The 21,129-nt window shown below is 42.6% G+C and overlaps 1 protein-coding gene across 2 annotated transcripts in view; it reads right to left on the bottom strand.

Annotated features, from left to right (window-relative positions):
* Window positions 1-630: 630 nt before the first annotated feature.
* The window catches only part of Acot12 (acyl-CoA thioesterase 12), a 44,823-nt gene continuing 24,324 nt past the window's right edge, over window positions 631-21,129 (bottom strand). The window contains exons 6-15 of one of the 2 annotated variants that reach the window (NM_028790.3): window positions 16,534-16,690; window positions 15,816-15,935; window positions 14,905-15,055; window positions 14,299-14,354; window positions 13,956-14,019; window positions 11,863-11,946; window positions 5,459-5,592; window positions 3,751-3,879; window positions 2,372-2,498; window positions 631-2,148 (exon numbers count right to left, since the gene is read on the bottom strand). In NM_028790.3, the coding sequence (NP_083066.1) occupies window positions 1,999-2,148; window positions 2,372-2,498; window positions 3,751-3,879; window positions 5,459-5,592; window positions 11,863-11,946; window positions 13,956-14,019; window positions 14,299-14,354; window positions 14,905-15,055; window positions 15,816-15,935; window positions 16,534-16,690 (1,172 nt within the window). In that variant the 3' untranslated portion in view covers window positions 631-1,998. The remainder of the gene's footprint in view (window positions 2,149-2,371; window positions 2,499-3,750; window positions 3,880-5,458; window positions 5,593-11,862; window positions 11,947-13,955; window positions 14,020-14,298; window positions 14,355-14,904; window positions 15,056-15,815; window positions 15,936-16,533; window positions 16,691-21,129) is intronic. The other variant, XM_006517413.4, reaches the window with a different exon arrangement.

Raw genomic sequence — 21,129 nt, 5'->3', positions numbered from 1 at the left:
GGTTGTGTGAAACTGGGAAAGCAGCAGGACCTGCCTGTTCTCTAGGACTGGGACAAACTGAACAGACCGTGAGGATGGACATGTCCTGTGCCCAGACCAGTTGGCGCTAACCTTGTGTGACCAGCAGTACTTGAAAGGGGGCTGAAGAACTGCTTTTACAAACTCATTTAGTTTTAAGGCATTTGTGAGGGTAATGATGTCCATGTCATCTAGCCAACCCAGTGTGCCTGTCACTCCACCAGCCACTGTCTGGGTATAGCCAATGGAAAATTCTAGAACTAAGTAAGTTATAAGCGTTTTCCTGCAGCACTTTGTGTGGTGTGTTGAAATTAGTCCTGCCTGGAGAATGAACGATCATCCTCACATCCAATGGATCCATGTTTTCCCTACCTGTCTGTTTGTCATTTAATATCCCTGTCACACAACCGCAGTGCTCCAGTTCAAGATAGAAGGCCAACCATAGCTAATGCTGACTCACAGTGTCTACAAGATTCCCCTCAGCTTAGCTCAGCAGTACCTGTAGGCGCTGTGCCAGCTCTACTCCCCTCAGGAAGAGAAAGGTAAGCCCAGCACACTGAGACATTTTAAGAGGGAGCTCATATCCCCAACTTAGCATAAGCGCATTGTTATGATGGTTCAATTTTATTAGAGGTTATTGCGAATCTCCAACTTATCAACTAGACTTCATCCAAAGTAGGCAGTATGGAAACAAACCTAGGACAAGTGACAACGTTCTGAGAGTTTATACCCATCCTGGGTAAGGTAGATCCTGCAAACTGGAGTCCATACTGTCTATGTCTCAAGTAAGCTGGCTAAAGTTACTCAAGTATTTCTGTTTCTGTTCAGGAAAACATTTCAAAAACTGAATTCAAAGACCAAGCCTACGCATATAGCACTTAAAAGCCTCTTCATTTCAGAAGTCTGAAATGATAACACTAAGTTACAGCATCTTATAAGCCCCTTATTACTAAATCTTTTACCTTGTAGAATTAAAATATTTCCTGAAGTTGTTTTTTAGTTCTAGAATGTTCTATGCTATGCATTACTCTTATGATATATAAATAGTAATTTATAAAATTAGAACGTGGTCTAAAGTTCACATACGGCTGAACCTTGAGACAAATAAGTAAGATAAAAACTGTAGCCAGCCTCAAACTATTTGAGTGGGCATGTGGGAGCAGGCCGGGGAGCAGAGGAGATCTGGTGAGGATAGCCCAAACCTGTCTCCTGCTCTCAACTCTGATGGAGGTCCTCTTCCATTTGTAAAAGTCATCCTTTGAAGGAGGCTAACCTGACACATTCTGCTTGGTCTTATGAGTTAAGACACATCATGGTGTAGAATGATAAATGTAGACGTCTAGGAGATAAAGTACTAATGGAAGAGATATGAAGAAGAAGAGCTCAGTTAATATTCTCTCTCTAATATCACACTTTACAGGTGCTTGGCGTGTGCGTGTATAGAAATAGATACTAAATTGGCCATCTACCTGGAATATATGTAAAATGACAAAAGTGAAGTCGTTCATATTTAAAAAACTGATTGGATTCCATTATGTTTTAACGCTTCCTAATTTAAAGTTCTAAAACATGGAATATATCTTCTCAAAGACTCCTGACAAAGGTGTCTGCCGCCCATGGACTAATATTAAACACTCATCAGGTTTTAGCCCACCATTTCACGTTTTATAAACTCATCATTGCAGAATACACATCGAGCTTCTGTAATCCAGAGCCAGATGTGATAGTGTTGACTAATTTTGTGCCATCTTATAGATCATGTGATATCGTATCCAGGCAATTTCCAAGTGTCAGTACAGTAGGGCTGTGAGATCTTGTGGTTTGGCTCCAAATCACCAGAATACACTTTGTTTTTTCATCTCTTCATAACTGCATTTTGCTTAGGCTGATATTAAATCGTTGTATGGCCCCAAAGCTTGCCACATAAAAGGGCTAAGGACACATTTGGAATTAAATTACAGGTAGCTGAGAGTTGACCATTTATAACACACTTTTAAGTCCATCAGGAGTAGCATTCTCTATGAATTTTATACAAGAGGCTGCAGCTTCCTCAATGGATTTTGACCAGCCACCAATATTGCCAGCAAAGTAAGGGAGGATGCTGTCTGACATCTGGTTCAGGTACGTTACCTGCATCAAAGAGAAAATACAGTATGTTGAGTTTTTATTGACTTGGAGAACTTTCAAGTAAGAGACTGAAAATGTTGGTGAGTGAATCTGGAAGGAGTTAAGAGGAGTCCTTAGAGAGGACACACATTATAAGACTGTGATGAATAGGAGATCTGGGGGAGATGAAGAGGTCTTTCCATAGCCATGAGAATGAATTAAGACACAAATATTTCATCAAACATACGGTGCACGAATTGCTGTCGACAGCCTGGATGAGAAACCCAGCACAAATGACCTCACTTCTGATGTACTGTGGAGATGACGGGACAGACGGCAGCACAACTGACCTTAGTGCCACGGTGTAGGTGTTGCTGAAAGGTAAGAACACACGTTCTAACTCTGTAGGAATGGTTGTTAGACAGGACAGTTCTACAGTAACTGGCATTCATTAATCTAGTTTTGTGATTCTTAGGATTAAATTCAGGGCCTTCTGCATGCTAGGCAAGTTATCCAGTGCTGGCTACATCCTCAATCCTTGGGACAATCTCATTGTCTCTGCAGGAGTAAGCTCAGAAAAAACAGACTTGTCTGGATGAGTGGTCCACATCAAAACCCCTTCTCTACAAAGCTAGGGTGTGAGGTAGCATCACAGGGCTGGCGCTGCTCATGTTGTTCTGTGCCCGAACAGGTTGTTATGTCAGTTTTCTGCCATTTTTTTAATTAAAAAGAAAAGCAACATTCAAACAATAAACTGATTGATACAAGAGACTCAGAAATAAAAGCAGTCCTTCGGTCTGAGCCAGCTCCAATCCTATTCCCTGCCTTGTGAATGACTGTTCTTAATTACCTTTTGCTATGCAGATCTCTATATTTTATTAATGGATATAAGTAGCATTACCAAATACACATGTATAGATTGTTATACTAACATAGTTATTTTGCAAATACAGCCCACAACTTGATTTTCCCACCTAATGATAAACATTTTGAGACATTTTTATATTTGTGCTCCCATGACTTCTTTATCCTTGTTGGAGGTCACATATGCTCTGGGTTGTGAATTTATCATCATTTATAAGATCAACATCAATTTATTTGCCCTATCCTTTGACATAATAGAAGGTGAGCACCTATGTACATTAGTTCACATGTGTGTTGGGGATTTTCTGGGGTGCCACTCTTTGGATCCCATGCTCTGTGTGGTCCAGCGTACATGAGAAGGCCATATTCAAATTCTGGATCATGGACCCAGCACACAGTGGACCAGTTTAGATAGCTAATACATCAGGGCCTTTGTGAATTCTCAGTCAACGATTAGTCACCATTCCTCTTGCTGACTTTATTGATAACAAGGGGTAGGTCTTGAAGGTTTTTCGGATATTGAATCTAATATCTGAGCAGAAGAAAGCTGCTTCAGAATGTCCATGGGTCCTTTGCACACAGATCACAATACATGAATGCATATCAAAATGGGAACTAAAGATTCATATATTTAAAAACAAACGGATGAGATGTGATTGAAGACTAGAACGCCATCCATGGTGGCTTTCTTGTCTTCACATCCTTTTGTTTCCAGTCTCCAATAGACAGAGCAGAGATGTCACATGAGCCAAATATACTCACTTGTCTTTGAGGGGCTTTCTTCGTGACACAAGCACCACAAAGTCCTTGGGTTTGTCTCCATTTACCACCGAGCAAGTGATGTAATATATCTGATCGTCCTCGCTCACCTGGTCTATAACTTCACAAGATCTGTGTGAACAGGACAGTATTCAAACACATGCTTTCTACCTGCTAGAATACACTTTGTTTAGTTTTTGGCATGACCTCCTTCTTGACATCAGTATTCACCTGTTGTGCTGACCCATACATGCTCTCATGCACACACACACACACACACACACAGACTTTGCTTGAAGGCTGACTTTGGAACAAGCTGTTTGTTTAGAAGGAGTAATTTTGCATGTGATAGAAAGGTACCAGCTACCTGACTCCAAGGTCATTTCCCTCAAAACTCCAGAGGAAGGTAATAATCTTTTCACAAAACTATTTGTTTCTAGGAACAGTAAAACCTGTTGAGGACAAACGGGCTGTAAAGCAGGGGATGCCCAAGCCCAGAGGAAAGAGTGTGCGGGGAAGAACAGCAACTCGGAAGCTAAACCACTTACTTTTGAGTCTCGGGCCACTGTGTCCACTGTGTACTGGCCATACTATGTCAGAAAAGTCATATTATTATCTCATCTGTATGATGTAGATAGTACTGTCTAGGGGGTCATTGTGAGAGTTAAGTGCAAACACTTCCTGCAGACCTACCTGAGTGGTAAGTCGATAGACAAGACAAGTTAGCTGAGTTTAAGTGAAGTAACTGGTTTCTCCATTGATTCATATTTCATTTAGATGGAATGCCAAGGAAACAGAATTGTGAGAGAGGAGTATGAAAGAAGTTGTTGAAAGGCACGGCATCTTGTCTTTGAGATGCTGCAGTGCTCTGTATCCTAGGAAGCTAGGCCTGAGTGTAGTCTGTCACTGCAAAATATAGCATACAAGGCTCAGAGCTCCATAGCCATCCCTAGGACATGTGGCAACACCAAGACCTTTGGTGCTCAAGTCCCTTTCATACAGTGACACAGTACTTTTATTATAACATATGCATATCCTTCAGTATGCTCTAAGTCATCTCTATATCACTTCTGTAATACAAATGGTATGTTGATATTTGCTATACGATTTAAAGAACCAAGTAAAAGGAATCTGTTTTTGCTTGATGCTGACACAACTCTCTAACACACACACACACACACACACACACACCACCCTTCATCTAAAGTGTTTACATGTGCAGATGCAGGGGAATGGGAGCAGGGTATGACTGATCACACAGGGGAGCAGCAAGCATCATCTTCCCCCAGGACTCATGCTAGCTCAGCAGCGTCTCACTGAGACTCATGACTTGGCAGGAAGAGGGTTCTGGGAAGATTTTGGATACCTCCTCAGAAGCAATGAGGCCAGGGAGTAAAGCAAAAGAGTGTGTGCTACAGAGCCTGGCTGAGCTGGATCTCAGAAACAGGAACAAAATCAGCTTTGAGGTTGTCAGTGATATCACAACAGATGTGGACCACCAATGCTAACTCAATACAGATGAGAAACAGATGAGTGTAATAATTGTTTTTCTTTTAAGTCTCATGAAGCAGTTTAGGCAGAACAAGCTCTAAAACTTCTCTACATTTCTGAAACAATACACCATGTATCAAGCAGTGGAGAACTACAATTGAAGTTATCTTTCCCACAATGCCAGGCTTGATTTAAAAAAGACATTTAAATTTGTTCTTACATGTAATGGGGGTCCCATAAAGGTCGCTTTGTGAGGTCAGACAAGAGATGATAAGCTATGTGGGCTGGACTGCCCACAAGCTTTTCAACCTTAACAGATATGGCATCTTGCTCCTCCAGGGTATATATTTTTATCTAAAAGATAGGAAGAAAAATTAGAAGAGAAAAAAATATTGTTTACTTTAAAGACACAACACAAACACACACACACACACACACACACACACACACACACACACATTTATGCACACACATGAATGGGCAGTCATACATCCTTGCCTGTACCAAGTAAGGCATCTATGTGGTCAACAACAATCTCACTTCAATCTTGGATGCTAGTTCTGTGACATCCAAATAATACATGGGCTAGTTAATTTGCATCATGTTTTGTTGTTGTTAATGAAAAATAAAGAACAAAAGCTTTTCTCTCTTGCTTTCTGTGATATTTCCTGCTTCCACACACTAAAGACAGAGAATAGCACAGGATGTTACACCGATCCATGTCCCATTTACCCTAAGACTGGATGGCAGTGCTCTCCCAGAATATCAGCATGCCTTCGAGTGGACTAAAGGAACCCAGGAAACAAACCAACTATCTCTAGGACAAACAATTTCTCAGAAGGACCCACAGAACATACTTCTTTAGTGTTATTTGCTTTCTGAATCCCAAGTCCAAATTCTAATATGTAATATCTGTTAGATAAGCAGTAGTCACTCGACATATAATAAAACACTAATGCCATTTCTGTGGCTCTGAGCTTTCTCCTTCTCCTCCTCCTCTCCCTCCTCCTCCTCTTCTTCCTCCTCCTCTCCCTCCTCCTCCTCTTCTTCCTCCTCCTCTTCTTCCTCCTCCTCTCCCTCCTCTTCTTCCTCCTCCTCCTCTCCCTCCTCTTCTTCCTCCTCTTCCTCTTCTTCCTCCTCCTCTCCCTCCTCTTCTTCCTCCTCTTCCTCTTCCTCCTCCTCCTCTTCCTCTTCCTCCTCCTCCTCTCCCTCTTCCTCCTCCTCTTCATTCTAATTATCAGAACTATGTGTTCCACCAAGAGCACATTTTTATTCTGCTCATTTTCTCCACTTCTTTCAGGGTGTTTTGAAGTTAGTGTTGAAAATTTCTATCTTATAATCATTACCATGACAACAGGCTGTGAGAAGACAAACATGAGGTTAGGACTCCAACCACAGGAATCAGGCAGTTGGAAAGAAATCAAGCTGTGAAGAGCTGGCCTCTATTGAATCATATATCTGTGTCTAAACATAATATCATCCTTGCTACTAGACTAAAGAAACAAGAAATCACAACTACAGTAGCTTAGGCAGCAAACAAGTGACTACCCACTTATGTAAACACATCCCTTCCAAGCCTTGTATATCTTTATTTAGTTCCAGTCTAAAAAGAAAGACCTAGCCCAGCCTGTGAGCACTTGATGAATACAAACAAATCCAGGTAGAACTCCACCTGGCTGCCTTCAGCACAGAACCTAAAGAAGATCTATTGGTGTAAATCCAGAGAGGAACTTGAAGGCCAGGTATCTCCAGACCTGGCTCTCCATGCACAGCCAAGCCAGTGGAACTGGTCGTACAGTTGCCTTGGGATTGCCTGCTTTGGTGAATCAGGGTGTGGGGACAGATTGTGCTATTGGGCCATACAGTTGCTTGGAGTTTCACACTCCTGCCCACAATCCCATGATAGAGTCCTAACCTCTTATACCTTGTAATGTGACTTTATATGGCAATAGGGTCTTTGCCAATATAATTCACCTAACAGGTTGTATCTCAATACAGTAGGCCCACTATAACTGATGTTTTTATAGAGAAGGGAAGCTAGACACAGACATGCACACAGGGAGGACACCATGTGGAAATGAAGATAGTGATGCACCTGCAAGCCAAGGAGCCTATTGACCAGCACTGCTCTAGAAGCTGGGTGAGAGGTGAGGTACTCATCTCCTCAGAAGTGACCAGGGTGCCTACATCTTGATCTCAGGATAGCAGTTTTCACAAGGGAGCTCCTATAGATTCCTATTGTTTCAGTAACCCAGTGACCAGTCCTCCATTGTGACAACCTTAGGAAATTAAACCAGCAATTTTCTAGCAAGTTGCCCTCCAGCTTGCAGATATATTTTATCCTTGAGCCAAAAGAAGTAGCCACCTTCTGTTTTTATAGATGGAGCTCACTGGTTAAGCCAGCACCAAGATCCATAGTGGATGAATGAATGGCATCTATTCCTTCCCTGAGAAGTCCTTCTCATTTTCCTGCTACCTGAACCAATGCCACAGATGCAAAGGGGACAAAGAAAGGCAGTGGTCCATTTTGGCTCTCTTTAAATTTTCCAAAGAAAAGCCACTGTGGTGGTTTGAAGGAGATCTTTCACATAAGACTCCAGATACTTGGTCTCCAGTTGGTGGCTGTTTGGGAAGGATTAGGAAGTATGGTCTTGTTGGAGAAGGTGTGTCACTGGGGTGGGCTTAAGATTTTAAAAGCCTATGCCATTTCCAGTGTGTTCTTTCTGCCTCCGGCTTGAGGCTGAGATGTGAGCTCTCTTTTGTACCTACCTCTCCCCATGTCTTTGCTCTGTCATTGTGAACACTAACTCTCCAGAACATAAGCCCAATAAGACATTTTCTTCTGGAAGCTGTCTTGATCATGCTGTCTGATCACAGCAGCAGACAGTAACCAATCCATGAAGCTTGGCTTCATGGGAAGATTCTCCAAGAAGATGGCTTCTCTTTGCTCATGGGCATGGAGATGGACTCCTTGCACTACCAACCCCAGTGTTTTCGGTAACTGGAATGAAATGAAATGTAAGTAGCTCCAGACTCAGTGAGGCAAGCCTGCCCAGCGCCTGTTAGTAGATCGCTTTCGTCATAGCAATGCTCTGCTCCGACCTCTGGATGTCAGTCGGGATTACAAGGAAAAGAAATAATTAAGCATTTTAGACTGTTGGTTTCAACTGATATGTTGTTTTTGAGATTACATTGTAGACAGGAAAAGGAAACTATGTTGTGCAGAGGCCTAGTCCATAGAGGCACCAGGAGATTGCCATTGGTGATAAGAGCTGGAGCAGCCAGGTGGACTCTGGGCCAATTCTGTCCCCTCCTTCAGCTTCTTTGAGATAGATGCCCTCTGCTCTGCATCCTATACCAGGTTGTTTTGGGGGTAGGCATCCATGTCTTTCTTGTTCTTGTTATATTTTCATTTTGTTCTCAGACTTAAGATAGTCCATGCCTGTCAGGCCATGCCCCTCATGGTAATTTCTTTCCCAGAGGACTCAACTCAAGCTTTGAGCTGCCTAGAAAGCATCTTCATCTTCACTCATGACACTACCTCCGAGCTCCTTTGCTGAACTGTTTCTGTCTTTCTGCACTTTAATTTGATCAAGTTAGAGCTGTCGTCTGTGGGCTAAACACTATGACATGCCACTGGTTGGTGAATAGCCTCCTGTTCTTCTGCAATTTCATGTGCCCGTATGCTGCTTCTAGATTTATCTTTTGCTTCTTACATTACTTCTAGTTATTTCCACCCTTACATATATAGACAATTACATATGATTAAAACCTTTAGTGCTGTCTGATTTTATTATAAATAGACTTTAAATCCAATTACATTGAAAATAAGAATTTTTTTAAAAAGTGGCTGTGGTACTCACTAGTGATCAAGGTTCTTGGGAGGAAAATGTAAGAAGACCTTGGGTTCAAGGCCAATTACATTGTAAGAGAGCTGGGGTGGGGTGCCGCAGACCCTCTGGGCCCCTTTGTCTGCGTGGAACCGGTCTCTAGTCTCGGGTGGACAAATCGTAGGATGAATTGACAGACAGACGCACACAGGAGAGGTTGTGTGGAATCTGAATGTATTTTTCAAATCAAGCATCAGACTTTTTATGCAGAAGACAACAAGGAAGTTGGGTGACATATTCGCAAGGTACAAATGAGGTAACCGGAATCTTACATAAAACAGAGGAATGCAAACACAGAAGGTCTAATGGGAACCACCTGGGATAGAATTCATTGATAACAACTGGGATAAACAAGGGCTCCACCTAAGATTCACTAATCTTAGAAGCCAGGGTCAAGGGCTACGCGCCCTTGCCATAGTTCCTATTTTAGTCTATTGTATAGCCCACCTTCCCCTTAGGCCATTGTAAATACCTGTGTATGGGTGTAACTCAGCTATAGTCTTAGAAGCCAGGTGTGAGGTCTTTACTCACCTAGGGCAAGGGCTTTCACACCCAAGTCAGGGTTCTAACTAGGGAGTTCCATTCTAGCTAACCATCTCATGAATAATGCAATATTTTAAAACCACAGCCTGATCTACTTCCTATATCATTGTAAATTCCTGTATATGTGAGCGACTTGGCTTTTATTGATAGTGTAATACCAGAGGCTAAATGTCACTGTCTAGCTCAAGGACGTTCTAGGACTGTTGGAACACTGGGGGAAGGCTCTAGCTATGTCAGAATTTAATCTTAAAAGGCACTTATAATAGGAAAATACTGAAAGAGAGCACGTGGATCCATACTCTAGACTAACGCGGGAATGGAAAATTTAGAGAGCACCCCAGATTCCAAGAGCGAGTTTCCATGAAACTCTTTTGCCTCGAGAGTAGCTTTCAAGCCTCTCGGCTTGTCAAGCTGACTCAACCAAAGCACGTGGCAGTGGGGTGGTAAAACCTGTTGGGGTGCTCAGAAGCTAGCAAGAAAGAAAGAGATGGATTTCATATCAAGAAAAGAAAAGAGAAGAGAAGAGAAGAGAAGAGAAGAAAAAAAAAGAAAAGAAAAGAAAAGAAAAGAAAAGAAAAGAAAAGAAAAGAAAAGAAAAGAAAAGAAAAGAAAAGAAAAGAAAAGAAAAGGTTTAGGCACTTTTTATGAGCAATAGTGAGAAACCAATAATTATTAAACCAGTTCCTACATTGTTGAGCCCAGTAGACAATGGAACCTATCTGAATCTAAAGGGCCTAAGGAAGACCCTGGAAGGATTCTATAGTGGAAAAAAAGAAACAACCAAAACAACAATGAGGAAATACTTAGAAGTCAAAGTCAGGACTAAAATTGACAAAGAGTAGCCTTAGAATTTACTTATATTCCAAGGTGAGAGGCCTTTCTGACTCATCCACACTGAAACACATAGGCATTGCTGAAGTCAAGATGGGACAGCAGGTACAAAGTTGGACTGTCCCAGGATAGTGGGACACCTGGGCATTCTGGTTTTTAGTATGGTGTTTCACTAATAGTGAACAGCAGTCCACAGCAAATGTTTCCCTGAAGCTGGCAATCCTGATCGTCTTCCAAGTGTCAGGCATTACCATGGCCTGGGAATACAGAGGTTGAGCAAAATGTCCCCTAGAGCTTAGAGTCTAGTACTTGTAAGCACTAGCTTGCAAGAGTCTTCCAATATCCTAAATTTAAGGCCCCAAATTATACACACTTATTTCAGTTTGATAATATGTAAAAATTGAAGAAGTTACTAAGAAAGATACAAAGAATCAAGACAAGGAAGGCTTCCTTCTTGCAAGTCTTATTTATTACCTTTTTGGGAAAAAGATAATTGAAAATCCTAAATTTCAACATAACATTTAAATATCAACTCACAGTAATTGTGGAAGAAACATCACAAGGCAGAAAAGAGCTCAAAGTCAAATTAGTCTTAGAGAAGTCATGATAAAATGAGCTACCGAGGAGAGAAGTTCCTTAAGTCAGAGAGGATTTTGGAGAAGTATGTGTCCTAAGCTCACTGGAATGGTTTGTATATGGTTGGTCCAGGTCACTTGGATGGTTTATATATGGTTGGCCCAGGTCACTGGGATAGTTTGTATATGGTTGGCCCAGGTCACTGGGATGGTTTGTATATGGTTAGCCCAGGTCATGACACCATTACAAGGTGTGGCCTTGTTGGAGTAGGTGTGTCACTGTAGGTGTGGGCTTTAAGACCCTTATCCTAGCTGTCTGGGGGCCAGTCTTCTCCTGTTTACCTTTGGAATAAGATGTAGCACCATGCCTGTCTGGCATGCCATGCTCCCACCTTGATGATATTGGACTGAATCTCTGAACCTAAGCCAGCCCCAATTAAATGTTGTCCTCATAAGAGTTGCCTTGGTCATGGTGTCTGCTTACAGCAGTAAAACCCTGATTAAGACACTCACCAAGATCTTCAGGTTTGGGTGGCTGGAGGTGTGGAGGAGAGCATGAGAGGCAAGAGATAGGATGTGAGAACAAGGGCCTGCCAGGACCCAGGAGTGTGTGGGACAGGTGTGGAGTTCCATGTCACCCAGCAGAGAGGTTTATGGCTAGAACAAAGTCTATTTTCAAAAACTGTTGCAACTTGAGCACAGCAGCAAGGAGCCCTCAGAAGCATGGACATCATGCCAATTTTAATTTGCTGTGAACAGAAGCAGCACAAACCCTGGACACTTACCTTCTCCAAGGTGGTGGTAATCTCCCAACCGCTTTTGGATGCCAGATTTTTGAGAGCTTCCACATTGGTGTTACTTAGGGATCCCTAAAATGCACACATACAACAGTGAAGCTATAAGTTCGATATATAGGTTTGGGAGTCAAGCGTTTTCTGCTTCAGTAATGGTCAGTGTCAGCAGGGGTATTATATATTGAGCCAAAGTGAAAATGTTGAGCATAAGGTAAACTACCTACTGCTAATATCTAACTTCTGTCTCAAAGTCAGACAGGGTAACTCTGCATGCATCAAGTGTGTATGTGCCTAGACCGTATCCTGAACCAAAGCAGATAGATGCCCTTCAGTGCGGCATATAACAATGTGTGTGATAAATGAACTTGGACCCCACATTAGATTTTATTGTCAAGAGAGGAACACTCCTCCATTGTTGGTGGGGTTGCAAACTTGTACAACCACTCTGGAAAGCAGTCTGGTGGTTCCTCAGATAATTGGACATAGTACTACCAGAGGATCCCGCAATATCTCTCCTTGGCATATATCCAGAAGATGTTCCAACTGGTAAGAAGGACACATGCTCCACTATGTTCATAGCAGCCTTATTTATAATAGCCAGAAGCTGGAAAGAACCCAGATGCCCCTCAACAGAGGAATGGATACAGAAAATGTGGTACATTTACACAAGGGAGTACTACTCAGCTATTAAAAAGAATGCATTTATGAAATTCCCAGGCAAATGGATGGACCTGGAGGGCATCATCCTGAGTGAGGTAACCCAATCAACAAAGGAACTCACACAATATGTACTCACTGATAAGTGGATATTAGCCCAGAAACTTAGGATACCCAAGATATAAGATACAATTTTCTAAACGCATGAAACTCAAGAAGAATGAAGACCAAAGTGTGGACACTATGCCCCTTCTTAGAATTGGGAACAAAACACCCATGGAAGGAGTTACAGAGACAAAATTTGGAGCTGTGACGAAAGGATGGACCATCTAGTGATTGCCATATCCGGGAATCCATCCCATAATCAGCTTCCAAACGCTGACACCATTGCATACACTAGCAAGATTTTGCTGAAAGGACCCAGATAGAGCTGTCTCTTGTGAGACTATGCCGGGGCCTAGCAAACACAGAAGTGGATGCTCACAGTCAGCTATTGGATGGGTCACACGGCTCCCAATGGAGGAGCTAGAGAAAGTACCCAAGGAGCTAAAGGGATCTGCAACCCTATAGGTGGAACAACATTATGAACTAACCAGTACCTCGGAGCTCTTGACTCTAGCTGCATATGTATCAAAAGATGGCCTAGTCGGCCATCACTGGAAAGAAAGGCCCATTGGACTTGCAAACTTTATATGCCCCAGTACAGGGGAACGCCAGGGCCAAAAAGGGGGAGTGGGTAGGTAGGGGAGTGGGAGTGGGTATGGGGTATGGGGGACTTTTGGGATAGCATTGGAAATGTAAATGAGGAAAATACCTAATAAAAAATTTTAAAAACCAATTTAATAGAAAACAAAAAAAAAAAAACAAAAAAAAATTTAAATGACTAATCCCGTTTTAACATTTAATTCTCTTTTTAGGTATATGGATTTTTGCTTGTATGCATGTCTAGGCACCACATGTATATAGGGCTAGTGAAGGCCAGAAAAGGGCATCAGCTTTCCTGGAGCTGGAGATACAAATGGATGTGAGCCTCTGTGTGAATTAAACCTGGGATCTCTGGAAGAGCTTCCAGTCCTCTTAAGCACTGAGCCATCTCCCCAGCCCTAACTAATCCTTCTAGCTCCATAAAAGCTCAAGTTCGCAAGCAGATCACTCGTTGCAAATCAAGGCAAGACACCAGGGAAACATCACACGCCAGCTCGTGGCATAATGTCCTGGGTCAGAATTTGGGAGCTGTTCCCAGAGTTCAAACCCGACAGTAGAATTACCAATAGCTGCTGCCTTGTCTAACGTGGTTTAGAATGGAGGGTTCTGCGGTTCACCTTGTCATCCAAGCCATGCAGGTACAACCTGGATCTACTAAACAAGTCAGCTTCTGCTTTTGTGATGATGCTTACATGAAGTATTGCAGACCATAAAACTGTTACCTTTTTGCTTATATCCCACTGTGCACTGAGTGGAACTTCTTTCTTGTGGGAAATAACATATTTCCTGAAAAAAATTAAAATATTAAGAAACAATTTTCTTCTTATGCTTCATACGTGAACCATGATAACTTCTTGATTTGCAATCAGCTATTTAACAACATTCTCTTTGGTGGGAGAATCAGGAAGAACCATTTCCAGGCTGGGCCATTTTTAACTTTTAGGAAGCATTAGGCCCTTTCCTTTCGCATTATGTGGGTGCAAGGACCCCGGGCAGTGGCTCTTTGTTGAGTGGCTTGTCAGGTAGAGAAAAGCCTATGAGGTCCTCATACTTTATGTCCCTTACCTGCCTAGGCGAATTCTCCTCCGTGCGATGGCTCCCTGGTAACGGCGAAAATCGTCCTTTAAGAAAACAGTAAAACCAATCAGTTTCTAACATTTTGGCCCTGTGACCCTTAAGTATTATTCCCCTAGATCAAATGGGGCTCTGTGTCTCTGTGACACTTCCTGGCGATATCTGAGCCCCTAGGTGACTGTGATGGCCCTTTTCATTGCCTTTCAAAGGGGAGATTATAATAATTTCTGCTACTAAAATCACACAGGTTTCACTCTGGAGTTTTTAGAGGAGGTGAATATTAGCACTAAGTTGATTCCTGACCCATTAATGTGGTGCAGCATCCAGAACAGGATGCCCACACATAACAGTTAGACGCAGAGAGGGGACACAGAAAACACATGCCACACAGCAGCTGTATAGAGAGGTGCTCGGGGATTTCACCATCACAACCCATCACCAGAGAGATGTGGGGTGGAAAGGGAAGGGCCCACTGGACTTAGGCATAGAAGAAAGCAAACCTCTTTCAAAAGCTGTGGAGATGGTTGGCAGTGGAAAGCTGCATGAAACTCTGTGCCCACGGGTCTGATCACTGAAGCTTACGTGGTGACAACTGACCTTTGAAATGGGTTGGATTCTGGGAAAGGTGATGAGTTTCTCCTGGTCATCAACAGCATTGTAAATGAGAAAAGCGCTGTTGATGTGGCGGCCTTGGCCCTCGGCCCACTCCTGACAGTCAAAGGCCTCAACACGCACTCCGACTTCCACACTGCAAGGGATGCAGGGTGGTGGGCAAGGAGGACTGGGGCATGGCTGGCCTCCCCTTCCACCAAGCAAGTCCCTGGTGCTTCTCCTCTGATGTCAACAAGTCACCTGCTAAACACCTGCTAAACACCTGCTAAACACCTGCTAAACACCTGCTAAACACCTGCTAAAACCTGCTAGGATGGTATTGTAGGAGGACCTGCAGGAGTGGGTACCCATTTTCTTCTCCCACTGGGGTAATGGAGAAGGTGAATTGCATTGTGCTCAAAACATGTTTTCTTCCTTCAAAACCATAGTTCTATGGTTTAAAGAAATGAAGAGCTGAAGTTTGGTAGAAAAGAGAGATACTCCCCGCCCCCTTTTATTTTACATCAAAAAGAAGAAAAACACTATGTGAGACCTTTTCACTATCTACTGAGAATAATAAGAGTAAGTAGACTGTAGTCTGGACCCACTGTTGTAACAGCAGGCCCATGATGGATGCTGACAGGAAGGACTAATAAGTATGCAAAGATGGCAGATACCAGTTGGAACCATCCAGAGCCAGCTGGATGTCCCAGCACCCTATGGGGCAAAACAACTCATCACAATGTCCTGAGTGTGAAGAGAGTACAAGAAGGACAGAAGACCGTGTGGCCGCAGACTGAGTGAAGTTTAACAATAATTCGAAGGTGTTGTGATGTAGCTCCTACACTGCCCTCCAGCTGAGGTGAGAACACCGCTTATGCTCGACTCTGAAAGTGTGCACACCAAGCATACTTTACCTGTTCTGAAAGGTGTTGTTGACTATGGCACTGAAGACAAGGCGGTCTCCAACTGTGGACGGTCCCCGGAATTTAAACATATCCACAGACTTCAGAAAGGGATGCCCATGACACAGGCGGCTAAGGGAACAAGGAGGGGAGAAAAGAGGCGATGGCCATCTTCCTTAGTATTCTCAGAAACAACTGCTTTGTGGAATGGCTTCCCTAGACAAGCAAGCAGCCTGTTTTCTAAGTAAATAACTCCAATGACTCGAGAGAACTATGTGTGGAGAGGATCTGCATGCAACCTCAGACGTTTAGGGCAACAAACTGGGCATTTCATAAAGATGGCTCCTTGGCATTGTTCTTGTGCTCAGTGGAAGTCCCTCCCAATGCAAATGAATGCTTTTTGTTGTCATCAAGTGTCACATTCATCTTGACACCTCCTGATGAAAAGTCCTAGGACACTGTGACTTGTGAATCAGGGTAGGGCATGAGTGATGACAACTGGCGGCCAATACTGCTCACACTTGTTCCTCAGCTTCCCTGTTCAGTGAATTTATCCACAGATCAAAAACCAAATTTTTCCTTGATGAAAAAAATTGCCTGGGTTGGTGCACAAAGTGAGAAAGGCTACAAAATATACATTTCACAGGTTTTGTGCTAATTTAGAAAGGAAATATGCTTCAAACCACTTCCACTCTGCCCCTAGCCCCATGCTAGGGCCAGTGCTGAGAACCTTGCAGAAATGGTGGCGACTGTCTCCATCCATGCCATGATCTGGCCACCAAATGTGTTTCCGTGATGGTTTGCGTGGGGCGGAAGGACAAGCTCGATGCTCTGGACAGAGGTGCCCATGGTGGTGGCCGTTCCTTCTTCTTCATTACAAATGGAATCTGCGAAGTGACCACAGAGACAGTGGGGTCAGCCATGGGACCTTGTCTGGAATTCCCCTTCCCTGCAGCAAACACAACTCTGACACTTTCAGAAAATTGACATTGTCCTTAAAACCTTACATCAAGGATGTGAGTGGGTTACCATTCTGTAGAGTGGCCTACCTCTGAAAAGCATCACTTTGGCATTTTGGGTTGAGCTAACAAACCAGAAGGGCCCTTTATTAGACAGGTCTAGCAAATCCACCAGAATTTTTATTAAAGTAATGGTTCCATTTAAATTGGAGCCTTTTGTGGTGGAGAAGGACATGGGAGGGCACAGAAGGGTAGACATTTTGATGGAGGCATGTCATTATTTTGTTGGCAATGATAGTTTTACTGCTGTATGCCAATGCACAAACCCAGGCTGCATGCTTTAAATATGATCCACCTATCATATGTCAATTAAACTTCAGTAAAGTCACTAAAGTAAAGAAGTCTGAAATCTGAGGGGCCACCAACACAACGCTGCTATGAGGAGGAGAAAGATCTCTGTACCCCCAGGGGCCATGCCAGGTTAACAGAGCTCAGCAGGCAGTGTGTTCATGTAAACCCAGCTGTTATTAACAGGAAATGAGCCATTCCAAGAGCAATTTCTTCTAGTTGATCAGAGCTTGGCTCTAGGCTCCTTTAGCTCCACTTCATAAGGGGATTTTTAGATCATAACTAATTGATGATCTATTTCTTTTATGTTTCCCTTCCTTCTACTGATCATTCCAGTCCTTTGCTTAAAATGTGGCAACAGCTCCTTTGCCCTACATGAACTCTCAGATCCTTCCTGTGACCTACAAGTTCTCTCTCCCCGTAGAGCCCATGTGACCATCAGCCTCCCCAGCCAGGCCTCCTCCTCTCTTTGTTGTGCACGTTGGCCTTTTATCAGTTACTGTGAAGAACACTGTCTGTGAGGTCAGGGTACTTCCACACGACCCTTCTGCCTGCTGCACCCAGCCCTACCTTTTCCTATGCCTGCTCCCACTTAACTTGTCTTCCATCCTAGATCACACCGTTGATCTCAGAGATGCCTTCTTTCTACAAAAATCCGTGGTAACTGGGGCTGGGAGGCAGTGAAGCACTTGGTGCACAAACTTGAGAACCTGAGTTGGATCCCCTAGGACCCACATGTCAAAGCCAGGTGCTGTGGCGTGACCTTACACCCACAGGATTAGGGAGGCGGCACAAGGAAAGTCCCTGGGGCTTGCCACCCGGCTAGTCTAGATGAATCTGGAACTGATGAGTTTCTGGTTCAGTAAGAGACTGGTCTCAAAAAAAAAAAAAACTAAGGTAAGGAGTCATTGAGAAAATACTACTATTGACCCACTTCCACACACATGAGCACATATTTTCATGCACACTTGCACACACATATGTACACACTCAGATAAAACTATATGTATATATGTGCATCCACCAATATGTGTGTGTGCAATGATTAGCCATGCTAATTTTTGCAATACCAGCACTAACAAAAATTTGTTGAATGAATAAAAGAACTTGACTTTGCTCAGTCATTCTACATTGGGGTCCCTACTCTTAGTAGATCACCTCAAGGAAATGCTATGGCCACACTGCATCACGTAAGAAACGGCTGCTGCTTATGCTGGGTCTCATTCCTCTCCAGTATTATCAATATGCACGTTCTCCAATTAAGTGGGTGTGAAATAGTATATCATGTTGGTTATAATTTGCATTTCATTGAGTACTAATGAGGTCCAACATCTTTTCATATGTACATTAAATATCCTTGCTATCGCTTAATTAAATATCTATATCATTTGCTTCTATCCCACCTCTGGAAGTTCAATTAACAAATGTTAGATTCTCAACACACGCTCACATACAAACAGACACACATGCCATTTATATATCTTCTTTCTTTATTTTGAGATGGAGTCTTATCTATGCAGCCTAGGATGTTCTTAAACTCCTTACATAGCTTTAGTCTATTTTATGTCTTGCCTGTTTCACAGCCTCAAACTTGCGGTGATTCTCCTGCTTCAGCTTTCCAAATGCTGGGGTTACAGGCATCATCCACCATGACCAATTATGTATCTATGTTGATAGACACTCTCCCTGTTTCTTTGTCAAGCTTTTTAGATCATCTCTTTGTTCTTGAACTGCACATTTGATTTGCAATCCTTTTTCATTTAATTAAGTACATAATGCTACTGTGCACTGACTCCAGGACCTCACGGCTGATAGGCAAACACTCAACTTCTTTGTTTGGTTTTTGGTTTTTCAAGACAGAGTTTCTCTGTGTACCCCTGACTGTCCCATAGCCAGGGTGGCCTCGAACTCAGAAATCTGCCTGCCTCTGCCTCCCAAGTGCTCAGTTTAAAAGTGTACGCCACTACTGCTCAGCCACTCAACTTCTTATATGAATACTTCATACTTTATGAATCGTAACTTCTAGATCTTTGGGTCTTATTGATTTCAGTCCCTTCTGAGATACACACACACACACACACACACACACACACACACACACATATATATGTATGTATGTATGTATGTATGTATGTATGTATGTATGTATATATGTGTGTGTATATATATATATGTATATATATTAAAGTCCTATTGCCTGGAAATTATCTGAGGAAACTTCTGAAGCTGGATTAAAGTCTCTTAAGTCTCTTCTCCACAGTGTGTTTTTATATTCTGTCACTGATTGCAGCAAGGCTTAGAGGTCCACATCATACTAAAGTTCACATGATCCGCTTCTACCCAGGAAGCTTGTGGATTTCCAGTACCAAGTCTGCAAGAAGAGAATCTTTGGACTGGATTCTCAAAGGAAACGATTCCCCCATGCCACCAGGGCACCTGCCAGGGCTCTCTGAAGGGGCGGGGACTGTATGTGGACTAGGGGTGGGTCCTTAGGAGATTACAGCCTCCCATGACTTCCGGGTTCACCCTTAAACCTAAAACAAGTACCTGGGTTTTCCTACTACAGTCTGTGGCATTGGGTACATGCAGGTCCCAGAGTAAATGCAGGAGGTAGAACAGCTTCTCTCTGCTATCTTTGTGTTCTCAAGCCACTGTTGACGTCACTGCTTTCCTTTCTTTTTGCCTGCTGAGATGGGCTTGCAACAAACTGTAGATTCTCCCCAGATAGCAAGTCTACTACATTGCTATAAACAAAACTGGTTTGTTTTCTGGGTGGTTTTTGTTATTGTTTGGTTTGGTCTTTTAAGATACACAAAATCCTAACCTCTTCTAATGTCTATTTATTGTCAGTTGTCTAAGTATTATTGTGAACTGGATCTTGCTATTCTGTACAAGCTGGCTAGCAGCTCCTGAGTTCAAGCGATCTTTCGGCATCAGCCTTGAGAGTATCTGGGATTCAGGTGGATGTCACTGTTTCCCTGCTCTCTGATTGCAAAATTGATTTTATTAGATGGGATTCTAAAAACAGGATGAGTTAGTGCTGATTGAGATATTTTCAGTTTAATATTGCTTGTCCAAATGGTATCGTTTTATCCAGAGGAAAACATTAACTCTGTTTATTTAAAAATGCCTATAAATCATATTATAAAGTGATAAAACTCTAAGTGCCTGACTATTTAACCGTTGCACTAGCAGAGCATATACCCGGCTATCAGAGCATATACATGGCTATCAGAGCATATACATGGCTATACATAGCAGCTGGGAGGAAGACTTTCTCTTTAACTGTACGTCTTCCCATGCTTTGGAAATTCCTTACTCTGCACATGCACTATTGATTTTTAAATGATTATAAAAGAATTGCAAAATAAAAATTTAATAGGGGTCTTAAAAATCTGAGAAATTGGAGGCTGGTGAGATGGCTCAGTGGGTAAGAGCACCCGACTGCTCTTCCTAAAGGTCTTGAGTTCAAATCCCAGCAACCACATGGTAGCTCACAACCATCTGTAACAAGATTTGACTCCGTTTTCTGGAGTGTCTGAAGGCAGCTATGGTGTACTTACATATAATAAATAAATAAATCTTTAAAAAAAATCTGAGAAATTAAAAAAAAAAACAGAATTAGTCAGTTTCTTCTTTTCTGAGGAGTAATGAAAGAAAAAGTCACTCCCTTCCTGTGAAGACATAGGCAGCACACACAGGACAACTGGGGAATCACTCCTTAGTCAGGTATCAGCTGTGCTGCGTATGCAGAAGTACGCGGAGGATCAGTATCTTTTGTGTGGAAGTGTGTCTTCTTGTAGATAAATGTCAATCAATGGGGAAAAGTCCAGAGAACAACTCAAGTTCACAGACCTGACTAGACCTAATCTAGTTAAACACACCTTACTCTGCAAGCCACGTAATGGAGTTCAGTGGCTGCCCATGACTGTTTTAAATACCATTCTTTCATCATCTTGCTTGGCCAACTACATTTGTTCTGTATTACTTTTTTAGATCAGGAACTTTGACCTGAATTT

This window comes from Mus musculus, chromosome 13 (genome assembly GCF_000001635.26).
Source record: "Mus musculus strain C57BL/6J chromosome 13, GRCm38.p6 C57BL/6J".
In the NCBI taxonomy this organism is placed as follows: Eukaryota; Metazoa; Chordata; class Mammalia; order Rodentia; family Muridae; genus Mus; species Mus musculus.
Note: the sequence above shows the minus strand (reverse complement) of the source record. Positions and strands in the feature narration are given on the sequence as shown.